Below are 25,692 nucleotides of genomic sequence, written 5' to 3' on the forward strand. Positions count from 1 at the left end.
GATGATCATGACTACAAACAGAACAGTTTCTAACACATGAATAGTTACATATACCCCAGGATGTGGATGACAAAGAATATTAGAAATAGAATGAAATATCATCACTGACTTTTTTTTTTACTATAAAATATATGTTTTAGTTTAAAAATAAAGGTAGCTGTGTTAATATTTAACTACACTGGATTTTTCCTAGTGAGTAAAGCAATGTCCCCAATATCCTCCCCTCCCTATGCTTGTAGATACATTTCATATTTGATGTTTTCCAGGATTATGAACAATTTTAAGGTACAGTAAGAGTGAACAAAAGAACAACCCCTGAAAGGACAGATTTGTGGCTGTTAGTTTAATTTGGCTGATCAAGAAGCAACTGCACCAATGTAGTAAGTGGCCATGAGCAAGTTTCTCTACAACAAAAAACATTGCTTCACAGGGTGGTTGAGTCACTGGAAAGATTTTCATATTTAAACTCCTTTAGCATCCCCTTTGTCTACTCACCCAAACCAAATACAAAATAATATCAATGGGAATTAGTATTGGTTTGGGACTTGGATTTGAGTGGGGAGGCCAAAGAAGAGCCAGCCATAACAGCACATTGTTAAGTATTGAGTAACATTCTGGGCAATGACTGTGGTGTGGCTGCTGGGCCAGTAGGATATATCATTGGACCATTTAAATAGACCCTGTTTTGACTAGTGGCTAGAATATTTTTAACCCCTTCGGTTGGTCAGGATTGAAGTAAGGCAGCTTCTGCTAGCCTGTTTACCTTCATGGTATACCTTTAACTACACTAATTTCTGGATTGTGTTCTAATGAGAAAAGAAAAATGTAGAGGATGCATGGTATCAAGTTGCTCATGGCCATTTACCATATGGGTACAGTTGACTCTTGATCTGACAAATTAAATTGACAATCAGTGAAAGTTTTGAATGACTTCTGTATCCAAGGCATGAGCTGGATCTAGTGTTAGACATAGTGAGGATGAACCATGGTTAGTGCTTTCAAGAAACTTATTATATTGGGGATGTAGGATATAAAATTGTAGCATTTCTATTGTATGCAACATTAATCTAAAAACCTCAATGACCCAAATAGAAAAGGAAAAAAGCTTTCTGAACAGCCAAACAGAGATTCCAAAGTTCAAGCACCAAAGTTCAGACCCTAACAGTTATTTACAAGGGTCAGTTAACCTTTTGTTCTAGTGGGATAGGACTCCCATGGTGAGATTAGAAGAACTGTGGAACCACTGTTTTAGGTTCTTTTTCCACTTTGTCCCCCGTTTGAAATTCCATCCATTAGGAATTAACTGGCATGATGGGAGTCCCTTTTATAATAAAATGCCTCTATTCTAGAAAGGTTAGGTATGGGGGAGGAAATGGAGTGTTGATGAGATTAGGAGCATGGGGTTGAGATAAGGAGAGGTTTTGTGAGATTTTGTGGAATTAGCTTAGAAATATTTTTAATCTTTAAGACCTACCCGAATTTGCCAACAGGTTAAGAAAGGGAAGTTTTGGTATGGGGTTTATGTTAGAAAGGAGGCACATGGAACTTAGAGGCTGGGTAATAGTTGGAAATGTGGGACCCCTAAAAGACAGATGTTTGAGGTATACAAAAGAGTGGAATGGAAGAGAGAAATGATTATTTTCATGCTTAGTTTTGCCTAAAAACCCAGAAAATTGCGAACTCTGCTTTTTTTTTTTTTTTTTTTTCCTGCTTGCCAGCCTGCATTTCTTTTCTTACTTAAGATTCTGCAGGAAGTTTCATTGTCTTTGAAGCTGGGATCTAATTCTTTGCTTTGATATTTTATCAAACATTTAGATATTACACATCATCATATCCTCCTTACTTTCTTCAGTCCTCTGCCTACTCATTCCATTTCTCCAGGAAAACTGTCTTCACAAGCAAAAATAAACACAGTGAATACAAATTTGAAATTTGAAGTCTGTTGGATTGTGTAGGTAGCTAAGGAGGTTAGAGCCCACACAGCTTATTTATGCGTGAGATTGTCCTTGGATTTAGAGCTTCTCCTCCACTGCTTCTTTATTATCCCAGGAGTACCTTGTATTCTACATGCATAGTAATTTATAATGTTTCACTATAATTATCTTCTTATTTTCCTGTATCCCTTGTTACATTGTGAGCTCCTTGAAATCAGCTCCTTAAAATAATTATGAAACATTGTCTTATGGATTGTGCCCTGTCAACAAGAATGCTATTGTTAAATAATTAGCATATTTGTTGATGCTGGCCAATATTTACTTTTAGATATCATCACTCCTGATGTGGATTTTTTGTCAATTTTCCCTGTAACTGCAGATATAAGTTTGGACTCATCAACACAGCCATTTGCTTTCAAGACATTAAATGCTTTAAACACAGCCATTTGCTTTCAATACATTAATAACTGAATAAATAAACAGTATACATTTAAAAATTAAAATTGAATCAAAAGAATAATTATCTGTATTTTATCTAGTAACTTAAGTTATTGCTGTTAAATACACAGAATATGTCACTACTGTAAATCAGAAGCATTTTGGAAAAAGAGTGCCATTGTCAACATCATATGTTACTAAAATTAGTTCTTTGTTTTATTTAAATGCATATTTTTGTTGCAATATATTATTGTTAAGTGAATGATTTTAGCGAACAAAATTTTCAAAGTATTATTCTAACAAAAGAATTTTATTGTTTTCAATATCTATATAATGAAAAACTAATACTGAACAATTCAATGCTTATATACACAAAAATATTTTACAATTATTTTTGAAAGCATTTATATTATGTAGTTTATTATAATTTGGCTAGAGATGAATTTCTCTCAAAAAAGTGAACATCTGCCGTTATTTATGTGATATATTTCTTAAAACTTAAACACTTTTTTGGATCAAATAATTCATTTATTGATGTCAGCGGACACATAGCTTCTTGGAAAACTCCTGAGAATTTCAAGGCTTAAATTCCAAGCTTCAGCTGGGTTACGGGTTGAGAAAGTTTTAGCTAAGAACTGGCACTAAAAGATTACAAAACATCTCACAAAGCTTAAAGCTATAGAAGACATCAAGGAGAAAAAATACCTTTTAATAAAAACATTCTAAACTCTATCCACTAAAATTTCAACTTGAGACTATTTTAGCTATACAATCTTAGTTGTTTTATAGAAGGTTGATAAAGTTCAATTTTATAACTTTAAACTTGGGTAACAAGTTTCTTGAATTTCATGTTTAAAATATAGAATATGAATAGATTCAAAGTACATTCATTTCTGTTTAATTTCCATCTGTGGCTGTCCTTATGAGACAGGATTAGTATTAATTTCAATTTATATGTTTATAGATTCTATTAATTGTTAATTTATTAAGAATGGATAAACATGGATTGCAGACATTAGCTATATTTTTCTTGCACTTGAAAAACTTGATAAAAAGATATGAGAAAGTCTCATTAATATAGTTTAAATAAGTTTAAATGAACTTTTTATTCTTTAAAAATATTAAGCTGAACTAGCTAGAGCGTAATCCTTGAGGAGCAATTATGAGGCTTAGGAATGAACAAGCTCTCAAACTTGAATCCTAATTGTCTAATTTGATATATTCTTTCCTACCACTCAGGTCCTTTTCTCATTTGGTAATGCTGTCCCATTGAAAACATGGAATTGCAGAATGTTCAAGGTAGAAGGATCGTTAAAGATAATTTAGTCCAACTTGACCCATATGGCATAGAGATATATGCAGATCTGCATGTCCAGTTCTGCAGCTAGAAACTGACACTGAGCTGAATTAAACCACACGGAGAAGAACTGAGAAATTTAAAGTAAAAGGTTAGGAAATTCGAATGTATATAAGTTCCAGAGGCCCAGTGTAACTTGAGAAAAGTCAAGGAGAGGGATTCTTTCATCATGGGAGATTTGGGGGCAGAGGGACTTAAAAGATGGGACAAGCCAAAGATGGTGACCTAGGGTGGTTTTTATGATATAACCTTTTTTCTCCTCATTCCCTATGAAATCTTCAGCCAATTCCATATTTCTCACTAATTCAAGTGAATATCTGGGGGGATGGCTTATGGAGGGAAATGAGGGAGCAATTGTTTGGATTATATTCTAATTTTTTATTTGCATTAGAATACCTACATAAGTTTATACACTTTTATTTGCATTAGAAATACTTATATAAGTTTATACACTTTCATTCTAACTTTTTTTGGGGGAAATGTATCTCCATAAGTGAATAAGAAGTTAAATTACTGATTATGTTTCAATTGGATAGTTTGATGCTTAACAGTCTTTCACTTTTCCATTCTTGCGTATTTTGTAGAGAGCAATAGAAGCTCTTCGTGATAGGAAGGATCTGCATATGTTTATTTTACAGTAGAAAAACGGTAAGATTTTCCTGTCCCCAATTTTCTCTCCAAACGAATCCAAATTTCTTGTATTTTGGAATGACTCTGGGTAAAGTGGTTGTTTATAGAAAGTCTCTGATAAAATATTGAGGATATTATTAGATATTATTACATTTCCATGAATATGTTTCACTTTATCTTTAAGAGAAGGAGAGTCAGAAGTATAACCTATCAGAGTGGGAGACAGCATAAAAGCTGGACTAAACGGATTGCTGGATGGAGGGCAAACCTGGTGTGAATGACTCAGTGAGAAGCTTCGGGTGTCCTGAGGGTAGCAGAAGGGTACAGATTTAAAGTTACGGTTAGAGTGGCTGGAAAATGGGAGACTGGTTCAGAGACATGTCACCTACTTAAAAACCGTGCCTTTTCTATCACGTCAAAGTGAATGCAAAACAAAGAACAAAAGGGTTAAAGGCTCAGGTTTAAATCCCAGGTATATGTACATTTCAATTGGAGTATTTTTTTTTTCTTTTCTAAATGATCAGTACACTGTTATTCTTTCTAAAGAAAATACTTTTCTTAACTACTCTCTATTTTTAAACTTCTCCCACAAAGATGAGAAAACATTTAAAAATCATTGGGGCTAGTATTTTCTAGAAAAATACTCTAAATATTTGCATTTGCCCTTATGCCAGAGCCCGTTGATGACTGACTAAACAGAGTTTGAAAGTTTGAAGAACAGGACATTTAGAAATAACTAACAATTATGTAGGTTTATTTCTCTCAGTATAGAATGTTCACATAGAATTAATGCCAGAGGTTTTCAGAGAAAAATGCAGAAATTTTTACTTTGCAAATCCAGAAGATGCAATTGTTCAAATATTTCTTATTAAGAAACATTCATTTTAAGTATGCAGATATCATTGAGAATTAAATATTTTAATTTCTAAACTATTAATCTTTTAGTAGGATGCACATATGCAAAATGCCTTATTAGTACTGTAAGAAAAGATTCTTGGCCAGGCGCGGTGGCTTATGACTGTAATCCCAGCACTTTGGGAGGCCGAGTTGGGCGGATGACGAGGTCAGGAGATCGAGACCATCCTGGCACACGATGAAACCCCGTCTCTACTAAAAATACAAAAAATTAGCCAGGCGTGTTGGCGGGCACCTGTAGTCCCAGCTACTCGGGAGGCTGAGGCAGGAGAATGGCGTGAACTCGGGAGGCGGAGCTTGCAAGTGAGCCGAGATAGTGCCACTGCACTCCAGTCTGGGCAAAAGAGTGAGACTCCATCTCAAAAAAAAAAAAAAAAAGAAAAGATTCCTTTAGGTTTCATCAATTTTGTTTTAAAGCTAGGGCTCCTCTTCATTAGATAAAGGAAAATCAATTCAAAGTTTCTATTCAGTCATAACGAATTTGAGTTTTTTTAGGTTTCTTTGTATTTAACAATATATTACATTATAATATTGTGGTGAAAACTAAATGGACTAATATTATTCTTTTCATTTGTTAAATGAAAAAGTATGCACAAAGCATATGTGAGAGTGACAAAGGCCTGAATTTGTCAATTAGTAACAACTGTATTCAACAGTAAGGATTTTATGTTTGGGTAGGCCTTTCCCAGGGACTTCTACAAGGAAAAAGGACTTTCCCAGGGACTTCTACAAGGAAAAAGCTAGGGTTGGTTACTGATTTCTAATAAATAATGCCTACAATTTCTAGGAAGTTAAAAGTTGACATAATTTATCCAAGAAAGAATTATTTTCTTAACTTAGAAAGACAGAATAGTTTCTTTTTTCTTTTCAGATGTAGGTTTTTCTGGCTTTAGAAAAAATGCTTGTTTTTCTTCAATGGAAAATAGGCACACTTCTTTTATGTCTGTTCATCTGTAGTCAGAAAGACAAATCTGGTATTTCCTTTCAGGACTCCCTTGAGTCATTAAAAAAAAATCTTCCTATCTATCTATGTATCTATCATCCATCTAGCTTTGATTTTTTCCTCTTCTGTGCTTTATTGTTTAATTAGTACCCATTTCTGAAGAAGAAATAAAATAAGATTATAGAAAATAATTTCTTTCATTGTAAGACTGAATAGAAAAAATTTTCTTTCATTATAAGACCGTAGAAAAAATAATACTTTGTTAGTCTCTGTGCCTCTATGTGCCATGGGGAAATTTGACTGCTGGTTTTGACTGACTTAGTTATTTAATTAAGTAAAATAACTGGCTTAGTACTAATTATTGTTCTGTAGTATCAGAGAAAGTTGTTTTTCCTACTGGTTGAGCTCAGTAGTTCTTCATATTCTGAGCAAAAGGGCAGAGGTAGGATAGCTTTTCTGAGGTAGAGATAAGAACCTTGGGTAGGGAAGGAAGATTTATGAAATATTGAAAAAATTAGTCTTCCTTTGCTTTGTTTTTAGACATAATGTTAAATGTATTTTCAAATTTAAAGCAACATAAAAGAACAGGTGATTTTTCTACTTATTGAAAGAGAGAAAGGAAAAAAATATGAAACAGGGATGGAAAGAATCCTATGCCTGGTGAAGGTCAAGAGTTCTCATAACCTACAGAGAATTTGGAGTCATCCTGTCCTATTGTATATTATGGCAAAGATAATCATCATCTCATTTGGGTCCATTTTCCTCTCCATCTCTGCTTAACTGAAGATCCCATGAGATATGCTCACGCTGAATCTAAATAGCCTATCCCAGGGCTTGAATCACATGTGGGCCACAGCAGGAATGAGAACATGGAATTTCTAAGTCCTATCTTACTTGTTATTGTTGCTATGTCTTTTTCTTAGTTTGCATCTGAGGCAACATCAGCTTTTTCAGACAGAATGGCTTCAGAATAGTAAAAAAGATACAGAAGCCCTAAAATACATATATATGTATATGTGTGTGTGCATGCATGAGCACTTGTGTGTAAATTTTTCATTATAGATAAAAGCACACTTGGAATTAGCAATAGATGCAATTTGGGACTTAACTCTTTCAGTATGTCTTATTTCTTAGCAAAGTATTTAGTTTGGTTACTAATTACTAAACATTGAGAACTAAATTGCAAGCACTGAGAACTAAAATGTTCAAGTGGGAAATTACAGTTAAAGACCATGGTAATGAATAAAAGGTACAAATCGTTTAAACTCTTATGTAAAATTTGGTAAGATGTTTTACACAACGTTAGTACATTGACAAGGTCTTGTGGAGAAGACAGTTCCAGATGGTAAATATACACAAGGGATTTAGTCAAACAATTTTTTGGCAAGAATATTATGAATTTTGTAATTGGTTGGGAGCCAATGAAATACAAAGATGAGTCTAGTTAATAATCTACAATTATTGGTTAAAGAAGTATATTAGTGCTAATTTCCCTCCGTTTGTCCTAGCTTTTCTCTTCTGTCAACCCCACAAACCTTTGGCACGATGAAGTGGGTAACCTTTATTTCCCTTCTTTTTCTCTTTAGCTCAGCTTATTCCAGGGGTGTGTTTCGTCGAGATGCACGTAAGAAATCCATTTTTCTATTGTTCAACTTTTATTCTATTTTCCCAGTAAAATAAAATTTTAGTAAACTCTGCATCTTTAAAGAATTATTTTGGCATTTATTTCTAAAATGGCATAGTAGTTTGTATTTGTGAAGTCTTACAAGGTTATCTTATTAATAAAATTCAAACATCCTAGGTAAAAAAAAAAAAGTCAGAATTGTTTAGTGACTGTAATTTTCTTTTGCGCACTAAGGAAAGTGCAAAGTAACTTAGAGTGACTTAAACTTCACAGAATAGAGTTGAAGATTGAATTCATAACTATCCCAAAGGCCTACCCATTGCACTATGCTTTATTTAAAAACTACAAAACCTGTGCTGTTGATCTCATAAATAGAACTTGTATTTATGTTTACTTTCATTTTAGCCTGTCTTCTTGGTTGCTGTTGATAGACACTGAAAGAGTATTAGATATTATCTAAGTTTGAATATAGGGCTATAAATATTTAATAATTTTAAAAATAGTATTCTTGGTAATTGAATTATTCTTCTGTTTAAAGGCAGAAGAAATAATTGACCATCATCCTGAGTTTTTCTGTAGGAATCAGAGCCCAATATTTTGAAACAAATGTATAATCTAAGTCATAATGGAAAGAAATACAAAAAGTAACATTATTACTTCTTGTTTTCTTCAGGATTTAACAATCCTTTTTTTTCTTCCCTTGCCCAGACAAGAGTGAGGTTGCTCATCGGTTTAAAGATTTGGGAGAAGAAAAGTTCAAAGCCTTGTAAGTTAAAATATTGATGAATCAAATTTAATGTTTCTAATAGTGTTGTTTATTATTCTAAAGTGCTTATATTTCCTTGTCATCAGGGTTCAGATTCTAAAACAGTGCTGTCTAGTAGAGTTTTCTGCATTGAGGAAGATATTCTGTATCTGGGCTATCCAATAAGGCAGTCACTGGTCACATGGCTATTGAGTACTTCAAATATGACAAGTGCAACAGAGAAACAAAAACTTAAATTGTATTTAATTGTAGTTAATTTGAATGTATATAGTCACATGTGGCTAATGGCTACTGTATTGGACAATACAGCTCTGGAACTTGCTTGGTGGAAAGGACTTTAATATAGGTTTCCTTTGGTGACTTACCCACTAAATCTTCTTTACATAGCAAGCGCTCCTGTGCTTAGTTGGGAATATTTAATTTTTTTTTTTTTTTTTTTTTTTTTTAAGACGGGGTCTTGCTCTGTCGCCCAGGCTGGAGTGCAGTGGTGCGATCTTGGCTCACTGCAAACTCTGCCTCCCGGGTTCACACCATTCTCCTGCCTCAGCCTCCCGAGTAGCTGGTACTACAGGTGCCCACCATCATGCCCGGCTAATTTTTGTATTTTTAGTAGAGATGGGGTTTCACCGTGTGCCAGGATGGTCTCGATCTCCTGACCTCGTGATCTGCCCACCTCGGCCTCCCAAAGTACTGGTATTACAGGCGTGAGCCACTGCGCCCAGCCTATTTAAGTATTTTTTAATCTAGTAAAAAATGAGAAAATAGTTTGTTTTTTTAAAAGTCTACCAAATCCTACAGGCTAATTAAAGACATGTGTGGGGATCAGGTGCAGTGGTTCACACCTGTAATCCCAGCAGTTTGGAAGGCTGATGCAGGAGGAGTTCAAGACCAACCTGGGCAAGTCTCTAAAAAAGCAAAACAAACAAACAAACAAAAATTAGCCAGGCATGGTGGCACATGCCTGTAGTCCTAGCTACTTAGGAGGCTGACATAGGAGGATCGTTTGGACCTGAGAGGTCAAGGCTACAGTGAGCCATGATTGTGCCACTGCAATCCAGCCTGGGTGACAGAGTGAGACCCTGTCTCAAAAAAGAAAAAAGGAAATGTGTGGGATTTGTTTTAGTTTTAAGTAATTCTAAGGATTTTTAAAATGCCTAGTCTTGACAATTACATCTATTTGGCATACAATTTGCTTGTTTAATCTACGTGTGTGCATAGATCTACTGACACACGCATACATATAAACATTAGGGAACTACCATTCTCTTTGCGTAGGAAGTCACATATGCCTATCTAGGCCTCAGGTCATACCTGATATGAATAGGCTTTCTGGATAATGGTGAAGAAGATGTATAAAAGATAGAACATATACCCATACATGATTTTTTCTCTAGTGTAGCAACCTGTTACATTAAAGTTTTATTATACTACATTTTTCTACATCCTTTGTTTCAGGGTGCTGATTGCCTTTGCTCAGTATCTTCAGCAGTGTCCATTTGAAGATCATGTAAAATTAGTGAACGAAGTAACTGAATTTGCAAAAACATGTGTTGCTGATGAGTCAGCTGAAAATTGTGACAAATCACTTGTAAGTACATTCTAATTTTGGAGATTCTTTTTTCTGTTTGAAGTCATCCCAAGCATTTCAAAGGAATTTTTTTTAAGTTTTCTCAATTATTATTAAATGTCCTGATTTGTAAGAAACACTCAAAAGTTGCTCATAGACTGATAAGCCATTGTTTCTTTTGTGATAGAGATGCTTTAGCTATGTCCACAGTTTTAAAATCATTTCTTTATTGAGACCAAACACAACAGTCATGGTGTATGTAAATGGCAATTTGTCATTTGTAAACACCTCTTTTTAAAATTTGAGGTTTGGTTTCTTTTTGTAGAGGCTAATAGGGATATGATAGCATGTATTTATTTATTTATTTATCTTATTTTATTATAGTAAGAACCCTTAACATGAGATCTACCCCCTTACATTTTTAAGTGTACAATCCATTATTGTTAACTACGGGTACACTGTTGTGTAGCTTACTCATCTTGCTTTATTAAAACTTTGTGCCCATTGATTAGTAACCCCTCATTTCCTCCTCCCCCAGCCACTGGCAACCATCATTATACTCTTTGATTCTATGAGTTTGACTATTTTAGCTACCTCATATAAGTGGTATCATGTACTGTTTGTCTTTTTGTGACTGACTTATTTCCCTTAGCATAGTGCATTCAAAGTCCAACCATGTTGTTGCCTATTGCAGAATTTCCTTCTTTTCAAGGCTGAATAATATTCCAGTGCATGTGTGTACCACATTTTCTTTATCCATTAATTTGTTGATAGACATTTAGGTTGGTTTTCTACATCTTGACTATCATGAATAGTGTTGCAATGAACACAGGAGAGCTACTATCTGTTAGAGATGATAGCATGGTTTTTATCATCAGAAAACACCAACTGATTTCTATGCTAATTTTGTTACCTGGGTGGAATAATAGTACAGCTATATATTCCTTATTTTAAATATCTTGTATTTCTACATACAATAAAAAAGCAGAGTACTTAGTCATGTTGCAGAACTTTAAACTTTTAGTATTTCCAGATCAATCTTCAAAACAAGGACAGGTTTATCTTTCTCTCACCACTCAATCTATGTATACCTCTTGTGGGCAAGGCCAGTTTTTATCACTGGAGCCATTCCCCTTCTTATTATGTACCTCTCCCTCACAGCAGAGTCAGGACTTTAACTTTACACAATACTATGGCTCTACATATGAAATCTTAAAAATACATAAAAATTAATAAATTCTGTCTATAGTAGTATATTTTCCCTGGGGTTACAGTTACTTTCATAATAAAAATTAGAGATAAGGAAAGGACTCATTTATTGGAAAGTGATTTTAGGTAACATTTCTGGAAGAAAAATGTCTATATCTTAATAGTCACTTAATATATGATGAATTGTGTTACTCCTCAGTTTTCAACGGCATATACTAAAACATGGCCCTCTAAAAAGGGGGCAAATGAAATGAGAAACTCTCTGAATGTTTTTCTCCCCTAGGTGAATTCACCTGCTGCTTAGAAGCTTATTTTCCCTTGATTTCTGTTACAATTATTTCTCTTACCCTTTAGTTTTAAGTTTCAAAATAGGAGTCATATAACTTTCCTTAAAGCTATTGACTGTGTTTTTGTCCTGTTTTATTCACCATAAGTTATAGTGTGAGAGTTAATTCTTATGAAAATTATATAGAGATGGTTAAATCATCAGAAACTCTAAACCTGGGTTGGGAGGGAAAGCGGATTTTTAAATGATTTCCTGACCAAGCTTAACCAGTGTATGAAATCCTTTGTACTGTTCTTTGGCTATAAAGAAAAAAGGTACTGTCTAGCAACTGAAACCTGCTTTCTTCCATTTAGCATACCCTTTTTGGAGACAAATTATGCACAGTTGCAACTCTTCGTGAAACCTATGGTGAAATGGCTGACTGCTGTGCAAAACAAGAACCTGAGAGAAATGAATGCTTCTTGCAACACAAAGATGACAACCCAAACCTCCCCCGATTGGTGAGACCAGAGGTTGATGTGATGTGCACTGCTTTTCATGACAATGAAGAGACATTTTTGAAAAAGTAAGTAATCAGATGTTTATAGTTCAAAATTAAAAAGCATGGAGTAACTCCATAGGCCAACACTCTATAAAAATTACCATAACAAAAATATTTTCAACATTAAGACTTGGAAGTTTTGTTATGATGATTTTTTAAAGAAGTAGTATTTGATACCACAAAATTCTACACAGCAAAAAATATAATCAAAGATATTTTGAAGTTTATTGAAACAGGATACAATCTTTCTGAAAAATTTAAGATAGACAAATTATTTAATGTATAACGAAGATATGTATATATGGTTGTTATAATTGATTTCGTTTTAGTCAGCAACATTATATTGCCAAAATTTAACCATTTATGCACACACACACACACTCACACACACACTTAACCCTTTTTTCCACAGACTTAAAGAATGACAAAGACAAGACCATCATGTGCAAATTGAGCTTAATTGGTTAATTAGATATCTTTGGATTTTGGAGGTTCTGGGGAGAATGTCGATTACAATTATTTCTGTAATACTGTCTGCTATAGAAAAGTGACTGTTTTTCTTTTTCAAAATTTAGATACTTATATGAAATTGCCAGAAGACATCCTTACTTTTATGCCCCAGAACTCCTTTTCTTTGCTGTAAGGTATAAAGCTGCTTTTACAGAATGTTGCCACGCTGCAGATAAAGCTGCCTGCCTGTTGCCAAAGGTATTATGCAAAAGAATAGAAAAAAAGAGTTCATTATCCAACCTGATTTTGTCCATTTTGTGGCTAGATTTAGGGAACCTGAGTGTCTGATATAAACTTTCCGACATGGTCAAAAAAGCCTTCCTTTCATCTGTCTTGAAAATCTTTCATCTTTGAAGGCCTATACTCTCATTTCTTCTTTTAAGATTTGCCAATGATGATCTGTCAGAGGTAATCACTGTGCATGTGTTTAAACATTTCACCACTTTTTATGGTGGTGATCACTATAGTGAAATACTGAAACTTGTTTGTCAAATTGCACAGCAAGGGGCCACAGTTCTTGTTTATCTTTTCATGATAATTTTTAGTAGGGAGGGAATTCAAAGTAGAGAATTTTACTGCATCTAGATGCCTGAGTTCATGCATTCATTCCATAAATATATACTATGGAATGCTTTATTTTCTTTTCTGAGGAGTTTACTGATGTTGGTGGAGGAGAGACTGAAATGAATTATACACAAAATTTAAAAATTAGCAAAATTGCAGTCCCTGGGATATTAGCATACTCTTTCTCTGACTTTTCTCCCACTTTTAAGGCTCTTTTTCCTGGCAATGTTTCCAGTCGGTTTCTAACTACCTAGGGAATTCTTCTATGACCAGAATGATCGAATGATCTTTCCTTTTCTTACAGAGCAAAATCATTATTCGCTAAAGGGAGTACTTGGGAATTTAGGCATAAATTATGCCTTCAGAATTTAATTTGGCACAGTCTCATCTGAGCTTATGGAGGGGTGTTTCATGTAGAATTTTTCTTCTAATTTTCATCAAATTATTCCTTTTTGTAGCTCGATGAACTTCGGGATGAAGGGAAGGCTTCATCTGCCAAACAGAGACTCAAGTGTGCCAGTCTCCAAAAATTTGGAGAAAGAGCTTTCAAAGCATGGTAAATATTTTTGAACATAGTTAGCATCTTTATAACGATGTAAATGATAATGCTGCAGTGACAAATTGTACATTTTTATGTATTTTGCAAAGTGCTGTCAAATACATTTCTTTGGTTGTCTGACAGGTGGAACTCTAATAGAGGTAAAACTCAGAATATCAATGACAATTTGTTGTTATTTTTAATCTTTTCTTTTCTAAATAGTTGAATAATTTAGAGGACACTGTCCTTTTTGTCCTAAAAAAAGGGACAGATATTTAAGTTCTATTTATTTATGAAATCTTGGACTCTTATTCTAATGGTTCATTATTTTTATAGAGCCGTAGGCATGGTTCTTTATTTAATTTTTTAAAGTTATTTTTAATTTTTGTGGATACATAGTAGGTATACATATTTATGGGGTATATGAGATATTTTGATATAAGTATACAACATATATAATCCCTTTATTTAATTTTATCTTCCCCCCAATGATCTAAAACTATTTGCTTGTCCTTTTATGTCTTATAGTTAAATTCAGTCACCAACTAAGTTGCAGTTACTTCTTATTTTTGCATAGCTCCAGCTCTGATCTTCATCTCGTGTTTTTGCCTGAGCCTCTGCTTTCATATTACTTAGTTGGTTCTGGGAGCATACTTTAATAGCCGAGTCGAGAAAAATACTAGCTGCCCCCTCACCCACACTTCTCACCTGTTAGTCAACAGCAAATCAACATGACAGGAGATAAAATGAAAATAATAGACATTATGCATCCTCTCTAGAAACTGTCAATTGAACTGTATTTGCTCATCATTCCTACCATCTACACCACCAAAATCAACCAAATTTATGAACAAAACAACCCCAACATAAAATTATACACAGATAAACAGGCTATGTATGATTGGTTTTGGGAAAGAAGTCTCCTTTACCCGATTTAAGCAACTGTGAAATGACTAGAGAATGAAGAAAATTAGACGTTTACATCTTGTCATAGAGTTTGAAGATAGTGCTGGATCTTTCTTTTTATAAGTATGATCAATAAAAACTCCCTCATTCTGTAGAAGTTATGATTTCTTTTCTAAGAGACCTTTAGAAGTCAGAAAAAATGTGTTTCAATTGAGAAAAAAGATAACTGGAGTTTATGTAGTACTTCCTAGATTATAAAATGCTTTTGTATGTATTATCTAATTTAATCCTCAAAACAATTCTTCAATTTAGCGTGTTGTCATGACCACTGCAGAGGCTGAAGCTCAGAGAGGCTGAGCCCTCTGCTAACAAGTCCTACTGCTAACAAGTGATAAAGCCAGAGCTGGAAGTCGCATCTGGACTCCAAACCTGATGCTTCTCAGCCTGTTGCCCCTTTTAGAGTTCCTTTTTAATTTCTGCTTTTATGACTTGCTAGATTTCTACCTACCACACACACTCTTAAATGGATAATTCTGCCCTAAGGAAAAATGATTACCATTTGGTTCAGAACTAGAACTAATGAATTTTAAAAATTATTTCTGTATGTCCATTTTGGATTTTCTTATGAGAAATAGTATTTGCCTAGTGCTTTCATATAAAATATCACATGATAACACCGTTTTGATTGGCGATTTTCTTTTTAGGGCAGTAGCTCGCCTGAGCCAGAGATTTCCCAAAGCTGAGTTTGCAGAAGTTTCCAAGTTAGTGACAGATCTTACCAAAGTCCACACGGAATGCTGCCATGGAGATCTGCTTGAATGTGCTGATGACAGGGTAAAGAGTCGTCGTCGATATGCTTTTTGGTAGCTTGCATGCTCAAGTTGATAGAATGGATGCATTTGGTATCATTGGTGATGGCTGACAGTGGGTTGAGATTGTGTTCTGTGCTTTCATCTGCCCTATCTTCAATCTTTCCCTGCCTATGGTGGTGGTACCTTTCTGTTTTTAACCTGGCTATAAATTACCAGATAAACCCATTCACTGATTTGTAACTCCTTTCAGTCATGCTCTAACTGTAAATGAAGGCTTAAACTGAAGTAGAACAGTTACAAGGTTCTACTTGGTAGAACATCTGCAAGGTAGATGTCTAAGAAGATTTTTTTTTTCTTTTTTTAAGACGGAGTTTCGCTCTTGTTTCCCAGGCTGTAGTGCAATGGTGTGATCTTGGCTCAGCGCAAACTCTGCCTCCTGGGTTCAAGTGATTCTCATGCCTCAGCCTCCCAAGTAGCTGGGATGACAGGCATGCACCACCACACCTGGCTAATTTTGTATTTTTAGTAGAGGCGAGGTTTCACCATATTGTCCAGACTGGTCTCGAACTCCTGACCTCAGGTGATCCACCTGTCTTGGCCTCCCAAAGTGCTGGGATTACAGGCATGAGCCACCTTGCCTGGCCTAAGAAGAGTTTTTGAGGGAGGTAGGTGGACTTGGAGAAGGTCACTACTTGAAGAGATTTTTGGAAGTGATGTATTGTTCTTCTCTATACTCCTTCCCTTAATTAACTCTCTTTGTTAGATGTGCAAATATTTGGAATGATATCTCTTTTCTCCAAACTTATAATATTTTCTTTCTCCCTTTCTTCAAGATTAAACTTATGGGCAAATACTAGAATCCTAATCTCTCATGGCACTTTCTGGAAAATTTAAGGTGGTTATTTTATGTATGTAAGCAGGGCCTATGACTATGATCTTGACTCATTTTTCAAAAATCTTCTATATTTTATTTAGTTATTTGGTTTCAAAAGGCCTGCACTTAATTTTGGGGGATTATTTGGAAAAAACAGCATTGAGTTTTAATGAAAAAAACTTAAATGCCCTAACAGTAGAAACATAAAATTAATAAATAACTGAGCTGAGCACCTGCTACTGATTAGTCTATTTTAATTAAGTGGGAATGTTTTTGTAGTCCTATCTACATCTCCAGGTTTAGGAGCAAACAGAGTATGTCCATAGAAGGAACACATGTATGGTCTTAGAATACAATGAATATGTTCTGCCAACTAAATAAAGGTCTGAGGAGAAAGTGTAGCAATGTCAATTCGTGTTGAACAATTTCCACCAACTTACTTATAGGCGGACCTTGCCAAGTATATCTGTGAAAATCAAGATTCAATCTCCAGTAAACTGAAGGAATGCTGTGAAAAACCTCTGTTGGAAAAATCTCACTGTCTTGCCGAAGTGGAAAATGATGAGATGCCTGCTGACTTGCCTTCATTAGCTGCTGATTTTGTTGAAAGTAAGGATGTTTGCAAAAACTATGCTGAGGCAAAGGATGTCTTCCTGGGCATGTAAGTACATAAGAAATTATTCTTTTATAGCTTTGGCATGACCTCACAACTTAGGAGGATAGTCTAAGCTTTTCTGTGGAGTTGCTACAATTTCCCTGCTGCCCAGAATGTTTCTTCATCCTTCCCTTTCCTAGGCTTTAACAATTTTTGAAATAGTTAATTAGTCGAATACATTGTCATAAAATAATACATGCTCATGGCAAAAGCTCAACATTCCTTACTCCTTAGGGGTATTTCTGAAAATACCTCTAGAAACATTTTGTGTATATATAAATTATGTATACTTCATTCATTCATTCCAAGTGTATTTCTTGAACATCTATAATATATGTGTGTGACTATGTATTGCCTGTTTGTCTAACTAATCTAATCTAATCTAGTCTATCTATCTAATTTATGCAATGATAGCAAAGAAGTATAAAAAGAAATATAGAGTCTGACACCAGGTGCTTTATATTTGGTGAAACGACCAGAAGTTTAGTATAATGGCAATATGGTATGCAAGTCTATTACAAAATAAATGTTTATATATTGTCAGAAATTGTGGTGATAAACTTTGCATTTTTGTTGTTGGATTATGATAATGCACTAAATAATATTTCCTAAAATTATGTACCCTACAAGATTTCACTCATACAGAGAAGAAAGAGAATATTTTAAGAACATATCTCTACCCATCTATTTATCAGAATCCTTTTGAGATGTAGTTTAAATCAAACAAAATGTTAGTAAAAATAACAGGTGTCATTCATCAAAGACTTCATATGTGCCAAGCAGTGTGTTCTTTGTGTAGATTATGTCATGTAGTTCTCATAATCCACCTTCTGAGATACTATTTATTTTTTGAGACAGGGTTTTACTCTTGTTGCCCAGGCTGTAGTGCAATGGTGCCATCTCGGCTCACCACAACCTCCGCCTCCCAGGTTCAAGCAATTCTCCTGCCTCAGCCTCCTGAGTAGCTGGGATTACAGGCATGCACCACCATGCCTGGCTAATTTTGTATTTTTGATAGAGATGGGGTTTCACCATGTTGGTCAGGCTGGTCTCAAACTCCTGACCTCAGGTGATCTGCCTGCCTCAGCCTCCTAAAGTGCTGGGATTACAGGCATGAGCCACTGCGCCCAGCCGACAGATACTGTTATTATCTCCATTCTACCGAGAAGTAGACTAAGGCTCTGATCATTTAAATAAGTTGCCTAAGGTGATGCAGTAATATAAGTGGCAGAGCTAGGAATTGAGCCTTGGTAACTTTAACTCTGGACCCCAAGTCCTTAGCTACTAAGTTTTACTGCATGGGGTTTAGTCAAATTAAGACTTTTGGAATATGAGTTACTTTTGAGATTAGCTCTGTGATATTTTTTGTGCTCATTTGTCCAACAAAGTCTATTTTATTTTCATCTTAATTAGGTTTTTGTATGAATATGCAAGAAGGCATCCTGATTACTCTGTCGTGCTGCTGCTGAGACTTGCCAAGACATATGAAACCACTCTAGAGAAGTGCTGTGCCGCTGCAGATCCTCATGAATGCTATGCCAAAGTGGTAGGTTTATTGTTGGAAAAAAATATAGTTCTTTGACTGATGATTCCAATAATGAGAAAGAAAAATAATGCAAGAATGTAAAATAATATACAGTGCAATTTAGATCTTTTCTTGAGATGGTTTCAATTCTGCAATCTTAAACGTGAAAGAAAAAGTAGCCTTAGAATGATTAACAAAATTTAGACTAGTTAGTCTAGAATAGAAAGATCTGAATAGAGCAATCTCTAAAAAATTTTGATCTTTTTTTCTGTTTTTCACAATCCTGAGAACAAAAAAAAATTAAAGTAAATTTAAATGTTAATTAGAAGATATTTAACTTAGATGTAAAGTGAGTTAACCTGATTCCAGGATTAATCAAGTACTAGAATTAGTATCTTAAGGCAAATTATAGAACCTATCCCTTTAGAATATTTTCAAATCTTTTTGAGAATGTTTAGGAATAGTTTTACAAGAAATTAAGTTAGGAGAGGAAATCTGTTCTGGAGGATTTTTAGGGTTCCCACTAGCATATGTAATGGTTTCCAAACTATTCAGAATCAGAGAAAACTCATTTTTCCCGCTTTCAAGAAGCTACTGTATGCCAGGCACCATGCACAAACAATGACCAAGGTAAAATCTCTCATTTTGGAGAGCCTGGAATCTAACTGGAAAGGTGAACTAATAATAATAATATGTACAATCATAGCCATCATTTATTAAACTTTTATTATATACAAGGCACTGTTTAATTTCATTAGCTTAACTGGTTTACAGAGTAGCTCTATGAGATGAGTGCCATCTTTGCCCCTATTTTAGGGATAAGGATTCTGAAATGTGGAGATGGTAAGTAAAATTGCACAACTGAAGAATGAGTTACATGACTTGGCTCAAATACTGGTCATTGAACTCCAGAGCCTGAATATTCTTAGCCACTTACATGATGCAAGCTCACCAAATAAATAGTTCGAATGTATTGTGACAGAATGGCATTGATATTCATTTATTCGTGTGGCTTTGAGTAGAAAGGAGAAAGGATATCATTCTTACCAGAGGGGTTAAAAACAACCTGCATCTGATCCTCAGGCATAATACTATCAACACAATTCTTTTATGTTTCAGTTTGATGAATTTAAACCTCTTGTGGAAGAGCCTCAGAATTTAATCAAACAAAATTGTGAGCTTTTTGAGCAGCTTGGAGAGTACAAATTCCAGAATGAGTAAGTAATTTTTATTGGCTTTTTTTTTTTATCAATTTGTAATTATTTAAGACTTAATATACAAGCCACCTAGCACAGAACTTTTAGGAATGAAAATACATTACATATTTCTAATCACTCTTTGTCAAGAAAGATAGGAGAGGAGAGATAAAATAGTTGATGGGGTGGAGAGGCCTATATTTGAATGTAGTCTAAAAATTGTTCTCTTAAGATTGGAAGTATGTAGGCTGGGAGGGTAAATACCAAATCTTGGTATATCAGAACTGAGCATGTCCCTTGAAGGTTAAGAAATAGTTAATGGGCAAATAGAACATGGCAATATTTTGTAGAGCAGGAAGTAGTAGGCTTTCAATAGCAGTCGCTCAAAAAGTAATATGTAACCTGAACACAAAAATGTAAGAAATGAATTTAGATACATATTTGAATATTAAATTCAGGTTGTTTGGGAGATGCACCTAGTCTTTGATGGTTAAACCTTTCCCTCCATAGAAGAGACAGAGACAGAATGGCTTGCTGGACTAATGTCCCAATTCAATAGAGCCTTATCTATGAAGGTTAAAAACAAGAAGAGACATATTATACAGTAGATATTTATTGTGTGGCTCATACACATAGTGCTCTTCTGATTATGGGTTTTAGAGATAATAACAGTGAACGAGACATAGTTTCTTCACTCGAGTAGATTACAGTCATACATTGACTTTTAATGGTGACTGGCATTCTTAATACATGATTATTATATATTAGGTACCCTGTCAGATTAATTATAATACTTTACTACTTTTAATTTAACCCTTGAACTATCCCTATTGAGTCAGATATATTTCCTTCCATTTTCTACTTGTATCTTTCAAGTTTAGCACATGCTGATATATATGAAGCTCTCTCCAGGTTTTACTGAAAGAAGAAATTAATAAATTTATTAATGTCACTGAATTAGGTAACTCACTTTCCCAAGATTATACAAGTGGTACAGGTGGAACTCAAAGCCAAGTTTAACTAGTTGTTCAGGAGAACGTTTTCTCCCCTCCACTAACCCACTACTCTGCAGATGGAGATAATACGATGAATGGAACATAGCAACATCTTGGTTGATTCCGGCCAAGTGTTCTCTGTTTTATCTACTATGTTAGACAGTTTCTTGCCTTGCTGAAAACACATGACTTCTTTTTTTCAGGCTATTAGTTCGTTACACCAAGAAAGTACCTCAAGTGTCAACTCCAACTCTTGTAGAGGTCTCAAGAAACCTAGGAAAAGTGGGCAGCAAATGTTGTAAACATCCTGAACCAAAAAGAATGCCCTGCGCAGAAGACTATGTGAGTCTTTAAAAAATATAATAAATTAATAATGAAAAAATTTTACCTTTAGATATTGATAATGCTAGCTTTCATAAGCAGAAGGAAGTAATGTGTGTGTGCATGTTTGTGTGCATGTGTGTGTGCACGCATGTGTGTGTATGTGTGATATTGGCAGTCAGGGCCCCGAGGATGATAAATTTTTTTTTTTTTTTTTTTGAGACAGAGTCTCACTTTATTGCCTAGGCTGGAGTGCAGTGGTGCCATCTCGGCTCACTGCAACCTCCGCCTCCCAGGTTCAAGCGATTCTCCTGCCTCAGCCTCCCAGATAGCTGGGACTACAGGCACATGCCGCCATGCCTGGCTAATTTTTTGTATTTTTAGTAGAAAATTTTCAGCTTCGCCTCTTTTGAATTTCTGCTCTCCTGCCTGTTCTTTAGCTGTCCGTGGTCCTGAACCAGTTATGTGTGTTGCATGAGAAAACGCCAGTAAGTGAGAGAGTCACCAAATGCTGCACGGAATCCTTGGTGAACAGGCGACCATGCTTTTCTGCTCTGGAAGTCGATGAAACATATGTTCCCAAAGAGTTTAATGCTGACACATTCACCTTCCATGCAGATATATGCACACTTTCTGAGAAGGAAAGACAAATCAAGAAACAAACGTGAGGAGTATTTCATTACTGCACGTGTTTGTAGTCTTGATAGCAAGAACTGTCAATTCAAGTTAGCAGCTTTTTCCTGAAGTAGTGATTATATTTCTTAAAGGAAAGTATTGGAGTGTTGCCCTTATTATGCTGATAAAAGTACCCAGAATAAAATGAATAACTTTTTAAAGACAAAATCCTCTGTTATAATATTGCTAAAATTATTCAGAGTAATATTGTGGACTAAAGCCACAATAGAATAACATGTTAGGCCATATTCAGTAGAAAAAGATGAACAATTAACTGATAAATTTGTGCACATGGCAAATTAGTTAGTAGGAACCATAGGATAATTTATTTCTAGATATAAATAATTATTTCAAGTTTGCCCTATGGTGGCCCCACACATGAGACAAATCCCCAAGATGTGACTTTTGAGAATGAGACTTGGATAAAAAACATCTAGAAATGCAAGCCCTGAAGCTCAACTCCCTATTGCTATCACAGGGGTTATAATTGCATAAAATTTAGCTATAGAAAGTTGCTGTCATCTCTTGTGGGCTGTAATCATCGTCTAGGCTTAAGAGTGATATTGCAAAACCTGTCATGCCCACACAAATCTCTCCCTGGCATTGTTGTCTTTGCAGATGTCAATGAAAGAGAACCAGCAGCTCCCATGAGTTTGTATAGCCTTATTTTCTATAGCCTCCCCACTATTAGCTTTGAATGGAGCAGAGTTTAAGGACCAAATATAAAGATTCTCATCTTTATAGATGAGAAAAATTTTAAATAAAGTCCAAGATAATTAAATTTTTAAGGATCGTTTTTAGCTCTTTAATAGCTATAAAACTCAATATGACATAATATGGCACTTCCAAAATCTGAATAATATATAATTGCAATGACATACTTCTTTCCAGAGATTTACTGCAAAGAGATTTGTTGACACTACATAACGTGATGAGTGGTTTATACTGATTGTTTCAGTTGGTCTTCTCACCAACTCCATGAAAGTGGATTTTATTATCCTCATCATGCAGATGAGAATATTGAGACTTATAGTGGTGTGCCTGAGCCCCAAAGTACTCAGAGTTGCCTGGCTCCAAGATTTATAATCTTAAATGATGGGACTACCATCCTTACTCTCTCCATTTTTCTATATGTGAGTAATGTTTTTTCTGTTTTTTTTTTTTCTTTTTCCATTCAAACTCAGTGCACTTGTTGAGCTTGTGAAACACAAGCCCAAGGCAACAAAAGAGCAACTGAAAACTGTTATGGAGGATTTCGCAGCTTTTGTAGAGAAGTGCTGCAAGGCTGACGATAAGGAGACCTGCTTTGCCGAGGAGGTACTACAGTTCTCTTCATTTTAATATGTCCAGTATTCATTTTTGCTTGTTTGGTTAGGCTAGGGCTTAGGGATTTATGTATCAAAGGAGGCTTTGTACATGTGGGACAGGGATCTTATTTTACAAACAATTGTCTTACAAAATGAATAAAACAGCACTTTGTTTTTGTCTCCTGCTCTATTGTGCCATACTATTAAATGTTTATAATGCCTGTTCTGTTTCCAAATTTGTGATGCTTATGAATATTAATAGGAATATATGTAAGGCCTGAAATATTTTGACCATGAAATCAAAACATTAATTTATTTAAACATTTACTTGAAATTTGGTGATTTGTGATTTAGTTGATTTTATAGGCTAGTGGGAGAATTTACATTCAAATGTCTGAATCACTTAAAATTGCCCTTTATGGCCTGACAGTAACTTTTTTTTATTCATTTGGGGACAACTATGTCCGTGAGCTTCCGTCCAGAATTATAGTAGTAAATTGGAATGAAAGGATATGATGCATGTGAAATTACTTTGCAATCATCAGTAGCTTCATAAATGTTAATTTTGTATCCTAATAGTAATGCTAATATTTTCCTAACATCTGTCATGTCTTTGTGTTCAGGGTAAAAAACTTGTTGCTGCAAGTCAAGCTGCCTTAGGCTTATAACATCACAATTAAAAGCATCTCAGGTAACTATATTCTGAATTTTTTTAAAAAGTAACTATAATAGTTATTATTAAAATAACAAAGATTGACCATTTCCAAGAGCCATATAGACCAGCACCAACCACTATTCTAAACTATTTATGTATGTATATATTAGCTTTTAAAATTCTCAAAATAGTTGTTGAGTTGGGAACCACTATTATTTCTATTTTGTAGATGAGAAAATGAAGATAAACATCAAAGCATAGATTAAGTAATTTTCCAAAGGGTCAAAATTCAAAATTCAAACCAAAGTTTCAGTGTTGCCCATTGTCCTATTCTGACTTATATGATGCAGTACACAGAGCCATCCAAGTAAGTGATGGCTCAGCAGGGCATTCTAGGAATTAGGCTGAATCATATGAAAGAGTGCTTTATTAGGGAAAAAACAGTTGAATATCAATGATTTCACCTGGTTCATCCTAATAGTTCAACTCATCCTTTCCATTGGAGAATATGATGGATCTACCTTCTGTGAACTTTATAGTGAACAATCTGCTATTACATTTCCAATTTGTCAATGCTGAGCTTTAATAGGACTTATCTTCTTATGACAAAAGGGCCCACTTTAAAATGTAAATCTTTGAACATAAACATGTTTTACCCATTTTGTTTGTAATATTTTGGCAGAATTAAAAAATAGAATAATGACAAAACATGTTGTTGTTAAAAAAAAGTTATTCAACTACTTTAAAAAAATAGAGATTAGGGGGTGGGGTGGTATCTCTATGTTGCCCAGGCTGGTCTCAAACTCCTGGGCTCAAGCAATCCTCCCACCTCAGCCCCACCCAAAAAGTTATGGGATTACAGGTATGAGCCACCACACCTGGCTTCAACTACTTTTTAAACATGAATTATTTTCATATTTTACAAACTGACTGTGATGTCTATTCCACTACTATGATTTAAGTTCCTCTCTGCCCATATGATAATACCTACATATTATGCATTCAGGCAAGAAAGAAACTTTGAATCTCCACAAATTTGGTTGTGTGAAAATGTGATTTGTTTTGGTCCTAAGTGGAAAGATTTTCTTCATAGCATTCTAACTTTGAGAAGATATGTTTTTGGCTGGGCGCAGTGGCTCACGCCTGTAATCCCAGCACTTTGGGAGGCCGAGGCAGGTGGATCACGAGGTCAAGCGATCGAGACCATCCTGGCCAACATGGTGAAACCCCAGCTCTACTAAAAATACAAAAATTAGCCAGGCGTGGTGGCATGTGCCTGTAGTCCCAGCTACTCAAGAGGCTGAAGCAGGAGAATCTCTGGAACCCGGGAGGCAGAGGTTGCATTGAGCCGAGATCACGCCACTCCACTCCAGCCTGAAGACAGAGCGAGACTGTCTCAAAAAAAAAAAAAAAAAAAAAAGAAAAATAGAGAAGATACATTTTTGCTTGTAATAACTTAGGTGAGAAGTAGGGGTTGAGTAAATAACTCCAAGGAATGACGATGAAAAGCCTCTGACTTTGAAGCTTGAGGAGTCTGATGGCACCAATGGTGTTCCCTTTCACCAATGGTGAGAAAAGAACTTAACAACATTTATTGGTGTGTCCCGTTGCCTAGCCCAACAGAAGCAGAATTCAGCAGCCAGAAGTCTAGGACAGGCTTAAATTGTTTTCACTGGTATAAATTGCAGAAAGATGATCTAAGTAATTTGGCATTTATTTTAATGGATTTGAAAAACACATGCCATTTTACAAATAAGACTTGTATTTGTCCTTTTGATTTTCAGCCTACCATGAGAATAAGAGAAAGAAAATGAAGATCAAAAGCTTATTCATCTGTTTTTCTTTTTTGTTGGTGTAAAGCCAACACCCTGTCTAAAAAACATAAATTTCTTTAATCATTTTGCCTCTTTTCTCTGTGCTTCAATTAATAAAAAATGGAAAGAATCTAA

At 35.0% G+C, this 25,692-nt stretch overlaps 1 protein-coding gene across 1 annotated transcript; it reads left to right on the forward strand.

The window, feature by feature from the left end:
- Positions 1 to 7,721: 7,721 nt before the first annotated feature.
- ALB (albumin) lies at positions 7,722 to 25,692 on the forward strand. Its single transcript, XM_054486155.1, has 15 exons — positions 7,722 to 7,841; positions 8,550 to 8,607; positions 10,063 to 10,195; positions 12,023 to 12,234; positions 12,786 to 12,918; positions 13,743 to 13,840; positions 15,433 to 15,562; positions 16,861 to 17,075; positions 18,483 to 18,615; positions 19,714 to 19,811; positions 20,989 to 21,127; positions 21,547 to 21,770; positions 22,966 to 23,098; positions 23,712 to 23,779; positions 25,528 to 25,692. The coding sequence occupies exons 1-14, from the start codon at positions 7,763 to 7,765 to the stop codon at positions 23,754 to 23,756; spliced, it is 1,830 nt and encodes a 609-aa protein (XP_054342130.1). The 5' UTR covers positions 7,722 to 7,762; the 3' UTR covers positions 23,757 to 23,779; positions 25,528 to 25,692.

This window comes from Pongo pygmaeus, chromosome 3, assembly GCF_028885625.2.
Source record: "Pongo pygmaeus isolate AG05252 chromosome 3, NHGRI_mPonPyg2-v2.0_pri, whole genome shotgun sequence".
Classification (NCBI taxonomy): domain Eukaryota; kingdom Metazoa; phylum Chordata; class Mammalia; order Primates; family Hominidae; genus Pongo; species Pongo pygmaeus.